Source organism: Zootoca vivipara, chromosome 7 (genome assembly GCF_965207765.1).
Source record: "Zootoca vivipara chromosome 7, rZooViv2.hap1.1, whole genome shotgun sequence".
Classification (NCBI taxonomy): domain Eukaryota; kingdom Metazoa; phylum Chordata; class Lepidosauria; order Squamata; family Lacertidae; genus Zootoca; species Zootoca vivipara.
The window spans coordinates 34,862,620-34,878,150 of NC_142590.1; the positions used below are offsets into that span (position 1 = coordinate 34,862,620).

A 15,531-nucleotide genomic window follows, 5' to 3' on the forward strand; every position below is an offset into this window, starting at 1 on the left:
CCACCACACTCCTTGGTAGCAAATTCCACTGCCGAACAGCTCTTACTGTCAGGAAGTTCTTCCTAATGTTTAGGTGGAATCTTCTTTCTTGAAGTTTGAATCCATTGCTCCGTGTCCGCTTCTCTGGAGCAGCAGAAAACAATCTTTCTCCCTCCTCCATATGACATCCTTTCATATATTTGAACATGGCTATCATATCACCCCTTAACCTTCTCTTCTCCAGGCTAAACATACCCAGCTCCCTAAGCCGTTCCTCATGAGGCATCATTTCCTGGCCTTTGACCATTTTGGTTGCCTTCTTCTGGACACGTTCCAGCTTGTCAGTATCCTTCTTGAACTGTGGTGCCCAGAACTGGACACAGTACTCCAGGTGAGGTCTGACCAGAGCAGAATACAGTGGTACTATTACTTCCCTAGATCTAGATGCTATACTCCTATTGATGCAGCCCAGAATTGCATTGGCTTTTTTAGCTGCTGCATCACACTGCTGACTCATGTCAAGTCTGTGGTCTACCAAGACTCCTAGGTCCTTTTCACATGTACTGCTCTCAAGCCAGGTGTCACCCATCCTGTATTTGTGCCTTTCAATTTTTTTGCCCAAGTGTAGTACCTTACATTTTTCCTTGTTAAAATTCATCTTGTTTGCTTTGGCCCAGTTGTCTAATCTGTTAAGGTCATTTTGAAGTGTGATCCTGTCCTCTGGGGTATTAGCCACCCCTCCCAATTTGGTGTCGTCAGCAAACTTGCTCTGGATGCCCTCAAGCCCATCATCCAAGTCATTGATAAAGATGTTGAATAAGACTGGGCCCAAGACAGAACCCTGTGGCACCCCACTAGTCACTACTCTCCAGGATGAGGAGGAGCCATTGATGAGCACCCTTTGGGTTCGGTCAGTAAGCCAGCTACAAATCCACCGAATGGTAGCATTGTCTAGCCCGCATTTTACCAGCTTCTTTACAAGAATATCATGGGGCACCTTGTCAAATGCCTTGCTGAAATCAAGATAGGCTACATCCACAGCGTTCCCTTCATCTACCAGGCTTGTAATTCTGTCAAAAAATGAGATCAGATTAGTCTGACATGACTTATTTTTCAGAAACCCATGCTGACTTTTAGTGATCACAGCGTTCCTTTCTAGGTGCTCACAGACCGTTTGCTTAATGATCTGCTCTAGAATCTTTCCTGGTATTGATGTCAGGCTGACTGGGCGGTAATTGTTTGGGTCCTCTCTTTCCCCCTTTTTGAAAATAGGGACAACATTTGCCCTCCTCCAGTCTGCTGGAACTTCGCCTGTTCTCCAGGAATTATCAAAGATTATTGCCAGTGGTTCTGAAATCACCTCTGCCAGTTCTTTTAATACTCTTGGATGTAGTTCATCTGGCCCTGGAGACTTGAATACATCTAAACTAGCCAAGTATTCTTGTACTACCTCCTTACTTATTCTGAGCTGTGTTTCCCCTGCTGAAACATCTGCTCCATATTCTTCAGGTCGGGAATTGTTTTCTAAGTGACCCCACTGTTTCCTTGTTCTTCCTTTTGCTACGGACATACCCATAAAAGCCCTTTTCGTTGCTTTTAACCTCTCTGGCGAGCCTGAGTTCATTCTGTGCTTTAGCTTTTCTGACTTTGTCTCTACACGTGCTGACTATATGTTTGAATTCCTCTCTGGTGATTTCCCCCCTTTTCCATTTTTTGTACATATCCCTTTTAAATCTTAACTCAGTTAAAAGTTCTTTAGATAGCCACCCTGGCTTCTTTAGGCACCTTCCATGTTTCCGTCTCATAGGTATTGCCTGAAGTTGTGCTTTTAATATCTCCCTTTTAACAAACTCCCAACCATCATGAACTCCCTTCCCTTTTAGTATTTCTGTCCATGGGATCTCACCCAGTGTTTCCCTAAGAAATGTCTGTCTCTTCAGAAGCATGGTGATGGTGTCAAAATCAGAATTAATGTGACTTATTTTGTCCATGCAAGGTGTAACACACCCCAGTTCTGAAGCTTACCAACATGTATTTATCCATGTGATATTCATATCCATCTGATAACTATCCCCTCACCGTTTACTATGTGAGGACTAGTAAGGACTAGCAGTCCCAACGATAGGTATGCAGAATAACTTCCATGTCCCTCAAATATTTCTCTATGTAACCAAAAAAACCTAGTAATAGTAGGATATTCATCATTAAATCAGATGGTAAACTATCATAGACAAAGTCCAAGCTTTTATTTGTCCATTACCTTGCTCTTTGGGGGGCAAAATGGGGCCCTTGAGCTGTACACCAGTACTGCTAACAAATACATAGTCATGAACTACTTGCATATGGGTTACCAATCCAGCTTCGGCTGGTGAATTTATTTGCTCACCTCCTTTAAAAAAATCATATCTGAAGTACGGTATAATCCCTTCATTCCAGTTTTAACTGTATCAAAGCATGGTTAAGTGAAACAATCCTATATTGCTTCCTTGCTTATCTGACACCACCTCCCTCATCCTCCATGGTGTGCTGAATTTAAGATAGTAAGCTCCTCGGAAAGGGCCTGCCCCCTTATACAATGCTAATAATAATGAATTTTATTCAATTAGGCCACAATTTTCAGAGAAGGGAAGATGGCTTGGGGAGGGGTGTTAGGTCAATAATAAAGTCAAATGGTTAAAAACAAGGGATTGTAGCCAATGCTAATTCTACTCAGAGTAGAGCCATTGACATTAATAAGCACAACTTAAGTCCATTAGTTCCCATTGGTCTACTCTGATTGGACCTTAGTTGTATACAACCCATTATGATTATTTTTAAAAGCTCAACAGATTAAATCATTCTAAAATAAGCAAGTATGTGTCACACAAATTCCTTTTGGAGTTTATAGCTCTAGGTACACTGAGTTTTGAAGTGGAGCTGCTCGGGCTTCCGGTTGACCACGCCATCTTTGCTCAGACGGGGGTCCGATCAGCGGAGCGGACCTCGGCGCTTCAGAGGTGGAGGGAATTGCTCCAGCGAAGCAAAACCTCCTTAAAAGCCCCAAATCGAGCTTTTTGGGGACGGATTTTGCCTGGCGGCGCCAAAAGCGGGCTCTCTCCTCCCCGGATCGGCTTTGTTTAAGCCCCCGAGAGCGAGGAGGTGAACCGCGGCGGACAGGCTGACACTGCTGCTCTGAGAGCGCGAAGCTGCGAGTCTGGGAAGTGGAGGCGGCCAATTCTTCCAAGAATAATTAGCAAATGAATAGACTGTGAGTAATTTGGATTGTTTGGAATTTAAATTAAGGCAATTTGGATTTGGGAGAGAGGGGGAAAAGAGGAAGCCACCACCCCCACGGTAACATAAGAGACAGTAAACAGAAACCCGAAGCCGTAAACAGAAGATCTTAACTTAAAAGGATCCCTCAAAGGCATCAAAGAGAATCTCCCCTAAATGCAGGGTGAAAGGGGAGAGAGACTGTGGTTGTGAGTGCCCTGCAGCAAGAGGTAAAGACTAAGAAAAACCTTTCTTTTCCTCGGGAGCCGGCAGCCCAGACAACCCAGTGAGTTGATCAGGATTTATAAGTCAATTTTTATTTCACTGTATTTCTGAACTTTGTGGAAATTCTTTTTTGGTTTAAATGTTTGTGAAATGTGAGTTCGAACTTTATTGTCAATAAGACTTGAAGAATGCAGCCAGCTTGTTAAAATGGAGTCGAGAAAATAAACTGTGATCATATTCCACCCCACGTGACAAGTTTTGACCTTGGCAGGATTGAACTATGTCAACAAAAAAGTGTTCCCCTGAGTTCCAGCGGTCTGTTTTGACCTTAATGTGGGAAACAAGAATAGAACTATGTCAAGAGGAGACAAAACGGCAAGAGTTACAGCAACAATTTCAGATGGTGATGGCAGAATATGATTTTCTAGAAGATGAAGCTTTTGAAACTGAAAAAGATGAATGTGAGAATGACAATGATGGTGACTGTGATTTGGAAGAAAAAGATGAAGATGAGGACTGTGATGATTCAACACAAAATGAAGCACACCACGAAAAAAATGATGACTTTACTCTACAAAAAGTTGGATGGAGTGCCCTGCATTTGAGGGGGGCACGATTGGTATTACTGGAACTCCAGAACACCCACAGGGAAGAAGGAAAAAATATGCAGAGAAGAGAAGAAATTCAGGGGTCTTGTATGGTGGCCTGGATGGCAAAAGACTGTAAACAGGGGGTGGGGTGAAGGGAAAGTGATGTTGTGATTATAAGGATGGATTAACAGGTTTATAACTGGTCTGCTGATTATGGAATTTGCTGGATGGGGGGGGGGTGGAGCCGGTAATCGGGGATGTAAGGTTAAATTGAGAATAGTTATAGTTTTAAAAGTGAATGGATTTTGGAAAAATGTGAAAATATGGAGGCTTATAGAGGGAGTAAAAATTAGGCACGGGAAGATAAAATGGGAGTTTGATTTTTCAGTGATTTGAACATTAGGTGAAAATGATAATAATTGATTTATAAGTTGTATAAGATATAAAGGTGTATTTTTATAAAGTAAGAAACTGTTAAAGATGATAAAAAAGGGATGAAAACCGGGGAAGGGGGGGGAGGGGAAGCCCACAAAATATGGTTTTACAATTATGAATGTAAGAAAAAATTTTTCTGTTTTGTACTGTTCTTTTTCTCTTTTTTTGCTCTTTCTTTTTTCTCTTTTTTCCTATTTCAATTTTTTTCTTTTTTTGGTATGACAATAGATGGTTGGATGGATGTCCTCCTGCGTACTGCCCTGGTTTGCTGGAGCTCCCTGGTGGCAGGGGGGGGCTCTGGGGTCAGGGTCAGGGGAGGAGGACAGAAATCCAAGCATAAAATGGACCATCTCTGACTGTTCACCTACATGAGATACTTCTGTGGCAGGGGAGGATCCATGTGGGTGGGTGGGAAGGAGGTGGAAAAGGTGTTTATGTATGTACCGTTTTCTTTTTTGCAGTTTGTAAAATTAATAAAAAGTATGTTTAAAAAAAAATTGAAGTGGAGCTGCTCAAACTGGTTGCACTGAGCAACATTTCCTGAAGTTGCAGTATCTTGGATAGTTTTTTTTCTGGATTAAAATCAGAAGCAAACTTCACCCCACTTTTTAAAAAGTGATTTCTTCATAATGGAACAATGAGCAGTCAGGTATATGATTTGATACTGCAGATGCCCCAGTTATTTAAAGTAATTTTACCCCACTTATCAGTGGCAAAAGGCTCCCAGAATGTAATAAATATAAATAATAAGACAATCCTTGTCTTCAGGAATAAAATAAAAAATGCACAATATAAATGGAAAAAGGATTGGGGTGGAAGAGGGGAAATAAGCCATTTTCATAATAGCTACTATTGGTAATGGAATGCTCCACTAAACAGACTTCAGTCTGACCCTGCAGAGCCAAGTCATGTGCTCTTAGGGTGATGCTCAATTGTATGTAGTTTCTCCAAAGTTTTATTAGTTTACAAAATGTAGCCACAGATGTAGTAGCCTTCTGTGGTGGAAGACTAAGTTGAGTGTGTGAGAGAGGGGCTGTTTAACCCTTTTCCCCCAGATATTTCTCACAATCTTCTCCAGCTGTTTTACCTTGCAATGGGGGGGGGTTATGGTTGGACAAAAAGAAACATGTACCGGTACCCGTATTTTTGCTCCTCTGGATGAGAGGGGAGAAAGGAGTTTTGTAAAGAACAATTTCCTTACTTGGCAGCTGACACTTTGGCAAATGGATTTTATAAAAGAAGAAACTCAGAGAAAAAGTACTTGGAAGAATAATTTCCCCAAATGTGGGCGTTTTCAGACAACTGACACCTGGAAAAGGTGTTTAATAGTCCTTAGAAGCCTGTGTGTGTCTGCCTAGGCCCTTAGACATGACTTCATGCTCTCACATATGAAACATCTGGTTTGTGCAAAGTGAATGACTGCTCTAATCTAGCTTCAAATAGGCAAGTATTAGAAGAAGAAACTGCACTTACTGTTTGGATAAAGGTCAGTGATAGAGAGACTTGCCTCATCTGAAGTCATGTAGAGACCTCTTGCAGGTTCTGCATGATGCTGTAACCTGCAGAGTGTGGCATGAGGATGGTGTTTTGAATTATCTAGCAAATCATTTATGCATATTAATGTCATTATTTTTAAAGGTGTTTATTTTTTTAAAAAAACTTAATACCATCACCGCTTAAAATTAAATAATTCAGCATCCTACAAACCAAAGTATAATCATGGTTTTGCAAATCCTATATGACTTTCATGAAACTTTATTTACTTTAGAACAACAAAAAGCTGTTCTCATTATTTTGCTCTTAAAAATTAGCTTACCAGAGGCTGATGCTTTCAGCTACAGTACAGGCAGGCTCACGTTGGCAAGCCCTCTGAAAACAAGAATTCTGCCTTGTCTTTGGGTTGTATAGATGGTAACTCCAACAATTGTGCTAGATCATGTAGCCTTACTTTATGAAAGAAGTGACTTACTTGTTTGGCTTTTTTCAGTCCAATATATAAAAAATCCATGGATAGTTTGGTTAGAGCATGGTGTTGGTAACACCAAGGTCACAGGCTCGATTCCCATATGGGACAGCAGCATATTCCTGCATTGCAAGGGGTTGGACTAGATGATCCTCAGGGTCCCTTCCAGCTCTACAGTTCTGTGTGCACCACCATAGACACCATGCATGACAATACTGTACTTGGTAAATGGATGCCTTTATTCATGAGCAGCAAAAGGGATCAGTAGATGTTTGGTGATGGAAAAAATTGCATACACACAAAATCACACTATGCTTGCCCTGATGGAACAATTGCCTAGATTCTTAAGATATAATGGTACAAGTAAATTTAGGACTTAAAAAACCAGTACCTTGATTTATTATTTTTACTTATCTCTCTATACTGTACTTTAGAGGCCTTCCTTACACTTTAGAATACTGTACACAGTTCATTTATTATTCCTCGCTTAAACATGTTCTTTTAGCTTCTCTGTTTAAAAATTACTTTCCAAAGATACATTTTTCATTAGTTCTACAGATTCTTCTACACACACACACACACACACACACACACACACAAACATATATATGAGAACAGTTTTAGATAGATTTAAGCAGGCAGTTTCTGCACTTGACTAAGCATGGTTTAAATTTCATAACTGACATTTACTTGCCTAGTATCCTGTTACGGTATAAGAAGCCAGTCTACAAGAGTGGCTGTGATATAAATATAGCTTTTCAAGACTTCTTGCACTTTCTTAGACAAGGTCATATAAATCTGATACCTTATTTAAATTATAAGCCTGTTTTTAGTAGGCAGTTGTAACATTTCCTCATAGGTATTTTGAAACTTTTTCAGTTCTCCCTTTTGAAATGTGAAAACCAGAACTGTACACAGTACTCCAAGTGCAGTTGCACCAAAGACCTACCTGTATTGGCTCAGTTTTTCTCAATTCTTTATCTAATTAACCCTGACATGGTAACCATTATTTCCATAGGTGCCATACATTGGGTTGCCATTTTCACTGAGCTATCCACCACTGCTCCGTGCCAATAACTGCCAATTCAAAACTTGAAAACATATACGTACATCAAATTAGGATTTTTTACCCTAATGTACATCACTTCATACTTGCTTACATTCAATCACATTGGCTATTTTGATGCTCATTCATCCAATTTGGAAGGGAGCTCCTTTCTGTTCTGTCATAAACAATTTGGTATCGTCAGCAAACTTTGCTACCTTATTGCTCATTCCTAACTCTTGGCCATTTATAAACAAGTTAAAAAACACCAATCCAAAATAATGTCCTATTCTTATATCCCTTCTTTGTAAGAACTATCCATTTATTCCTACTCTCTGCTTCCTGTTCTATAAACACTTACTGGTTCCTAACAGGACCTGTCATTTCCCCCTAACAGCTTACAAATCTGATGGATATTGATGCACCATATAAGCTCGGTATAAACTTAATATTGGATTTGCCTTCCCCATAGCAATAGTCACAACTTTGGCAGAGAAGCCATTGCATGAAATTCTTTAAGTCTAACATCTGGTGTGTGTGTGTGTGTGTGTGTGTGTGTGTGTGGCACGCAGTGGTGCATCAATGCCACCACAGAATAGTGCAATAAGAGGGTACCCCTTAGTGGGGTCTAGTTGGAAGTCTCTGTCCAAAATCCAAGGTGTATGGCACATGGGCCACAGAGCTTTCTTCAGTGGCTTGGGAGGGTCATCCATGTAGACCTGTGTCTTGGGGAGGACCCATTAATCCTAGGCTTGACTCTATCATGTGCCTGCCCTCCACCAGCCCTCCAATGCCTAAGCCAAATCCAACCTACACCTGGAATCAATAAAGTTGTGGCCTAATTTTAAATTCCAGAACATTGCCCTGTCCAGTTTGTTCGGGGTCACTGCATCAACTGAAATGCCCTTTGTGCACCAGATAAGCTCAATATAAACTTAATATGGCCGTTATCTCGGCCGCATTGTTTTCTTCCATCAGAGTTGATGGACAATACAGCGAAGAAGAAAAGACCCTGTATCCACGGGGTGGACATGGTCTTTGAATCCTCTTTGAAATGCCCTCTGTCTGCCAGATAAGCTCAATATAAACTTAAAATTGGATTGTAGTGTAAGCTGACACCCCTTGCTTGAATCAGTATCTGAGCAAGCAAACAGCAGAGGAGTGGGAGCTGAAAGTGTTGGCAGCAGGGGTGCCAACTTGAATAAAATATTGAGGTAAGGCCTGCCCTGCATAATAGAACACATAACACAGTACACACACACCATTATTATTTCCCCTGCACCTGATGTCAAGTGGATGCAGCTTGGAAGAAATAGCCTTATGGGCTAAATTGGGGCTTGGGAGGGGGCTTAATTATATTTGCAGCTGGAAGTTCCACACCCCTGGCAAAATGACTTGCTAGAAAGAGGGGTAGCAATGTGTTATTGGTTGGTTATTGGTTTGTTTTAGTTTTATTATATATTTTGTATTCTCATTTTCTGTTGTGAACCATCCTGTGATCTTTGGATAAAGGGTGGGATACTACACACACACACACACACACACACACACACACACAATATATCTACTGGATATGCTCAGAGTGTTAACATCTCAAAGATCTCTAAAAGGTTAGTTAGACAAGACTTACCCCTTTCATAACCCATGCTGTTTCTCCTTCAGCAAGACTTATTCTTCTATATTCTTAGCAATCCTAGCTATAACAATGCTTTCCACCAGTTTTTCCATGACAGACATTAATTTCTATCATAGATGGATGCCATATGGATCAGCTGATTTGGCAGTTTTTATTTCATCAATAAAGTCTAGAATTTCATCTCTTGTTACTGTTATTTCAGTTCCCAAGATTCCATTCCTTAGAAAGTTAGTTAAAGCACAGGGATCTCTCTTACATCATTTGCAGTGAAGATTAAATTATTTGCAACTACTGTATGCAATCTCCTTTTCCTCCTTTAGCACTCCTTTGTCATCCAACAGTTGAACCGCCTCTCTAGCTGCTTTCCTCCTTTAATGTATTAAATATTATTTATTGTTGATCTTAATGCTTTAATGATGTGCTCCTTGAATTGAATTATTAATTTGCATCTTGGGTTGTCTGCCTGATACTGTGTGTGTGTGTGTGTGTGGCAAAGTTTGCATTCCTGCTGAAGAGTTCTATACTACTCTTGGGCCCAGTATTGCCACCCACAGGAATTCCCTGAACGAGTCTGCCCTATGGGGATTTCTAGTTTGTTTGACTCAACATCACTGAGGTACAGAGCAACACCACCTCCAGTGTGCCCTTCCCTATCCACAGTATAGTGTTTGTATCTCATACCATGCCTTCTGTACCACATTTCCATTGTGCTCTCTGCATCCATGCTCTCCTTTAAAACCAAGCACTCCAGTCCATCCATCTTTATTCTAGTCAATATCTAGCATGAGCATATAAACACCTATGCCAGCTCTCTTTTTCCAAATGTCCTCTGGCACATGCATTTCACCTTATGGCATTTGGTATCATCCTCTCACATTTGGACAATCATAAACATTTTCACCCACATCTCTTAGGGATGTTTTATCCCGAGCCAATACTTCTCAGCTCCTGTTGGCTTTCCACAATCAGTTCAAAAGCTGCTTTGCTACTTCTTTAGTTTAAGCACCAACAGTCTGGTCCCACCCTGAATGGATGTACTCTTTAGAATGGAGGGGAAGAACTGATAAACGTGCACACAGCCTGGTTTATTACAGCTCAGGTGAGCAAGCTTATGCCAGTTTACAATTCTCATACCCGAGCTGGGTTAAACACAGTTTCTTTACTTGGTCTTAACCCTCCACCCCCAATCCAATTTAGAGCAAGGAATAGAGCTTGGAAAAAAGCAACTTCATATATATATATATATATATATATATATATATATATATATATATATTCCACACATTAACACTGTCATAAAAATAGTCATGCTAAATATTGCTTTTGGTTGTATTAATTCTCACCACCCAAAGCCAGAACAAATAAAATGTTTTCACACTGTTTCCAAAAGATGGCAAGCTCAGATTTTGGCTACTCTTCAAAAATGTAAGTTAATTTTTGTGGATGAGCCATTGCAAATATTGCTCTGTAAATTCATTCTATGTACTCCTCACATGCTTGCCATAATCAACTGGGCCCTCTTGGTATATCTTAGATATTGTGATATGAGGGGTTAATATTTAAAATATCATGGATTTTAGCTATCAAGGGCTCTGTAGGTCAAGTCCATCACCTGCAGGAAGGATAACACAGACCATGGAGGTTACAGGCAATCCATAAGGCTGAGAATGAGGTGGACCTGCTCATTATATAACAGATGCAGTTTTTGCAGTCTCTTCATGACCAGTTGTATATGAACATGGAGCAATAGTACAGGTTTAAGATTATGAATGCATGATCGACCATTTCAGACCCAAATTCCAGATAAAAGGCCACAGCCAGCTTTGCAATCACAGAAAGCTGCAGTTTTGAAAGTGGAGCTAAGAACCTTTGATATGAGGCATCATCTTCATATTGCACTCTGATGTTTGTCTTTATACACAGAAATGCCTAGGAATATTAGAACGTGTTCTTTGGCTCAGGCCACCTCTGTTAAGTCCCCTGCTTATGTATGAAATGGTATAGAAAGGCAAAGGCTGAAGATTTGTGATACAGATTCTTGAAAAGTTAACCACAATAATCTAAAATGAGGAACAGATTCTTGGTTTTAAAAATGATGAGATAAATCAAGCCATCCATGTATCAATGTGTAGTGCAAGATTGAATCTTTTCTACAAGGACCAGGAGAATGCCATTTCCTACCTATGATAGCTTAAGGCAAGATAGAATAAACACAGCTGTATATCCATTCTTCTTGCTCATTCTGTGGCATCACATGCTGGCAGACCTGCATACAGAAAAGCAGAAAAAGGAAATAACCATTTAAAGAGAAAAATAATTTATATTGTGCAAGGACTATGGAAAGTGTCAATAGTTACCTAGCATATATTAACACACACACACCCATTTATTTTTCTTGATTTGAATGTTTATCCCACACTTCCCCTGTAACTAGTTATAGAATTACATCTATGTTTTGACTTTTGTAAATACGCTAGAGATTTACCTCTAGAATTCTACATAATCGTCATATTTTTGAGGAGGCATTGGGAACTGCTGGGGGGAGAAGGAAATCAGCAAAAATCACCCCATCCCTCCATTAGTGACACTTCCAACTAAAGCAAAAGCACAAGGAGGACCAAGGGGATTCCACCCACTAAGGATTACTGGCCAAGCATCCTTTCCTCCATTATTACACATTGTGAAAACCCTGATCTACTATTGTGAAAAGCCTGGACTTTTGGTTAATGAAATGCATGAAAAACCTAACTGTTCTACAATATGTGACAAGCCATTCAAAATATACCTCTGCAGCTGCAATGTATGAAATGGCGAGCTGTGCACTGCATGCTCCCTCAAAGCTCATATGCATTTATTTAAGTGGATGCGCACTATGGTTAATATGCATTCGTTCCCACAAAGTGACTGAACTCTAGTGACTCCATGAAAGGAGTGAAAGTCTGAAAAATGACAAGTCTAGCAACTTACGCTAACAAAATTTCAAAAAGGGAACCCTCAAGGCAAAAACAGGGAGAATGCTTCATCAAGTATAGTTACCAAAAACTCAGTACTATACCTGGGAACTAGTGACAGCTGGGTCATATGTAATAGGGAAACAGAACAGAAAAAGGCACAGGCATAGACACTAGAGGCAGTTTCTCCATCAGCTGTTCTTGTACCAAAACATCAACATTTAGAGAACAGTTTGGGGGTTTACTTTGGAGAGCTGTTCACTGGGGAAAACACTTAAAATAGTTATTGTGAGATCCATGTGTATAACTCTGGATATAAGCTGTCATGACATGAAGTTTATCCTGCACTTGAAAGCACTGTGCAAACTTGTGGAATAGGAAAACAAATCTATCAATAGCATGAAATAAATATATATTTGGCTATGATGGATGCCAATACTGTACCCAGCCATGGACCCAAAATGTATTTTCAAAGTCTAGCCTATCATGTTGTCTAGATTTTCCTAAAAATTGACTTTTCTTCTTTTCACGTGTTCAAGTCTGTAAGAAAATGTTTTTAAAGAACAGGACATAAATGGTTGTGTTTAATGTTTTGTTTACAGTGTATTACTGCACAGCTTTAAACAACATCAGTTTTGTCCCTGGTCTTTTTGTGGTATTGTTTTATTACATTTTTCATGCTGTTGTAAGCTGCCTTTTGGACCCTGACAGGTCAAAAGGCAGAATATACATATCTTAAATAAATAGATGCAATTACCATCATGGAGTTGGATGCCACTTCAATGGCAAAAGTGTTGAGCCCTCTATTACTGACACAGTTTCTACTTTGCTCATTGTTGAGGTGAATTACTGTTTTGCTTTCAGACTGTTAAGAGAAAAGCAACTTTAGCATAAACACATTTAGAGCAGTATCAATCCATGGGATTAATATTAATGACACTACAAGAAAAAGATAGACCATTAAGAAATTACCTAAATAAGCATTGTCCATTGAAAAGATCATGAACCTAGTATTAGCTAAGGGAGTTCTGCTTTTAACTCAAGCTATACAGAGCAGTAATTTTCAATCTCCTTGAGGCCCAGGGCCCATCTTTAAATTCAACCAGCAATATCATATCAACTTATTTTTGTTTTGCTTCTTAAACACTGTATATGGCTTTTTATGTCCTTATCGCTAGCTTTAAAAAACCCAGCAAGAAATATAAAATAGTGGTTTTGACAGTGGTTTGTTCCAGTTGTGTCATGGTCTATCACCAGCAGTTCAGTACGGCCAAAGGCTGGTATGGGAGTTGACTGTCTAAGGAGATTATGAATGTTTGTGAATGTCATTATTGTGTCTATAGGCCAATAATTCTCAGGCTCCATGGCTTATTAGTGGGCATCTGTGTATTTTTAGGTGTTTTGAAGAGATAGAAACTCAACTCACTGAAACAGCTTAAGAGGAAAGCAAAGTTGAACTTTAAATTAGAAGTTGCTTTCCTCAGCAGTGCAGTGGCTGAAACAGAAACGTCCAGGCATTAAACCATATCATGCAGGGCAACCTGCATGGTGGTCATAATGGCCCTGAATAACCAACAAGCATTATTATTATTATCAATATTGTTTGTTACATTTATTTCCCACCTTTCCTCCAAGGAGCTGAGGACAGCATACATGGTTATTCTCCACTCCATTTTTTACATATGTTCTTCACATCAATAGATTTAAAATAAAAAATGGAGCAGATTTATAGCCTACGGTGGGATTGTTGGCAATTAAGCGGTTAAAGCTGTTGTAGAGGGAAATATAGACAAGAGGACCTTTGTTATTTGGGCTACTCAGGTTTAAATGGATTGCCATTTGGTATAGCATGTTTTAGTAAACAAAGTGCTTAGAAATATTTTATTATGGTAAGCATATTTTATCATACACACAAGGTCCTTAAATTTCATTTGTAAAGAACAGAAAGTTTGGTCTATTTCCTTTTCTCTGTTACTGAGCTAATGTGATATTGATTAGCCTGGATAAATTATTAAGTACAGAGTACATGGAAGACTAGCTCTTTGCTATTTCCCTTTTTTATTTCTTAATATTTCATTGCTTATTTGGAATGGAATTTGTCGACAATAAAATGTTTCACTAATATGGATACTGAATATATACATGTAATAAGTTTAAATAAACCTAGTCAAGATAAATTGCAAAATGTACAATGGAAATGCCCAATATACTAACTTTTCTAGTTCCTGAATATACACACAAAAATCAGGAAGGAGAAATGAAGAGTGTTCATTAGGCCAATTTACATGATCCATTTGAGCCTTAAATTCAGACCGGTTCTCTTTCTTTGCTGTAAACCTAGTATAAATTTGGATATGGTAAACTGGTCATTTAGGCAGGCTCCCCACCACCCAAGTCCAGATTGACAGCATGCTGACAACAATCATCAAAAGGGAAAGCCTATCACAGGTTTGCTGACAATCGAGGCTACAAGTGGGGAACTTACCCTGCAACCCACCCAACTTTGAAATGTAGCTGGGGTCAATCACCTGACAACAGTAAGATGTCAGGCAACAACTTGAGAAGAGATCACCTAAGAAATCCATTTACAAGTGGTTTCAATAACAAGCTGTTCTGCAAAGGGACTTCCAATTGATGCCTCTCTGGGCCCATCAGCTGACTGGATCTGATTAGTAAACAGGCAAGAACACCCAATTGGCTCCACTGGAGTGCCCATGCAGCTCTGACCTTGCCATTGCCCTGCCCCACCTTTATCCTTTAAACAGCAGTGACACAGTCAGGAAGGCAGCAACATAGGACTGTCCCACTGAGCCAGCCACACCTCATTTCCTGGCTTTGCTTGGTCAGAATTCTCTGCTTACTGCACGCCTGGCTTCAACATGAGAGTCCAGCTCAAGTCATTGACAACAAAGACCCTGAACTAGAAGGGTTAGATTGGTCCCAGTCTGACTGTGATAAATAAATGGTAAAAATACAAAAATAATTTGTAAGGAAATGCTTATGTAAGGGCTGTTCCTGTTATATATATTTCATACAATACCTTATTTTCAATAACAGACGTGATCCGTGTATCACTTTTATAAGTGTGAATAACTATATTTTCACTGGCATCCATCGGCTTAGCGTCTCCTTTATTAGCCACACTCATACAAATGGCTGTCTTAAGTTGCTCACCACCTGCTTCCAGACAAACAGGTTGAATCCTGGGTTTGCATTTTTCTGCATAGACGTGAATGGAAAAGGGGCATGCCTATAAAGAGTGGGGGGGAAACATCTGTTACGTATATCTATCATTGTAGATATCATATTTTGATCTATTCAATGAAACCAAATATAAATTTTTGGGTAGGGGAATCTGAAAATAACTTTAGACCTGTTCTATTTGATGACCTAAAACTGCAAGATAGGCACAACAATTGATTTTAAAAGCCTTGAATGCTCCTTCCCTGGTTAGT

General features: G+C 39.7%; 1 protein-coding gene and 1 long non-coding RNA gene across 11 annotated transcripts in view; one reads left to right on the plus strand and one right to left on the minus strand.

The window, feature by feature from the left end:
- Positions 1-15,531, minus strand: part of EFCAB7 (EF-hand calcium binding domain 7) — a 60,058-nt gene that overhangs the window by 17,787 nt on the left and 26,740 nt on the right. For 8 of the 9 annotated variants that reach the window (XM_060276847.2, XM_035121579.3, XM_035121578.3 and 5 more), the window contains 3 exons: positions 15,117-15,326; positions 12,834-12,941; positions 10,190-11,391 (listed from right to left, as the gene is read on the minus strand). In XM_060276847.2, coding sequence (XP_060132830.1) covers positions 11,317-11,391; positions 12,834-12,941; positions 15,117-15,326 — 393 coding nt within the window. In that variant the 3' untranslated portion in view covers positions 10,190-11,316. Of the gene's footprint in view, positions 1-5,954; positions 6,041-10,189; positions 11,392-12,833; positions 12,942-15,116; positions 15,327-15,531 lie in introns of those variants that run through there. The other variant, XR_015951025.1, reaches the window with a different exon arrangement.
- The window catches only part of LOC148685037 (uncharacterized), a 42,786-nt gene that overhangs the window by 11,907 nt on the left and 15,348 nt on the right, over positions 1-15,531 (plus strand). The window lies entirely within an intron of this gene.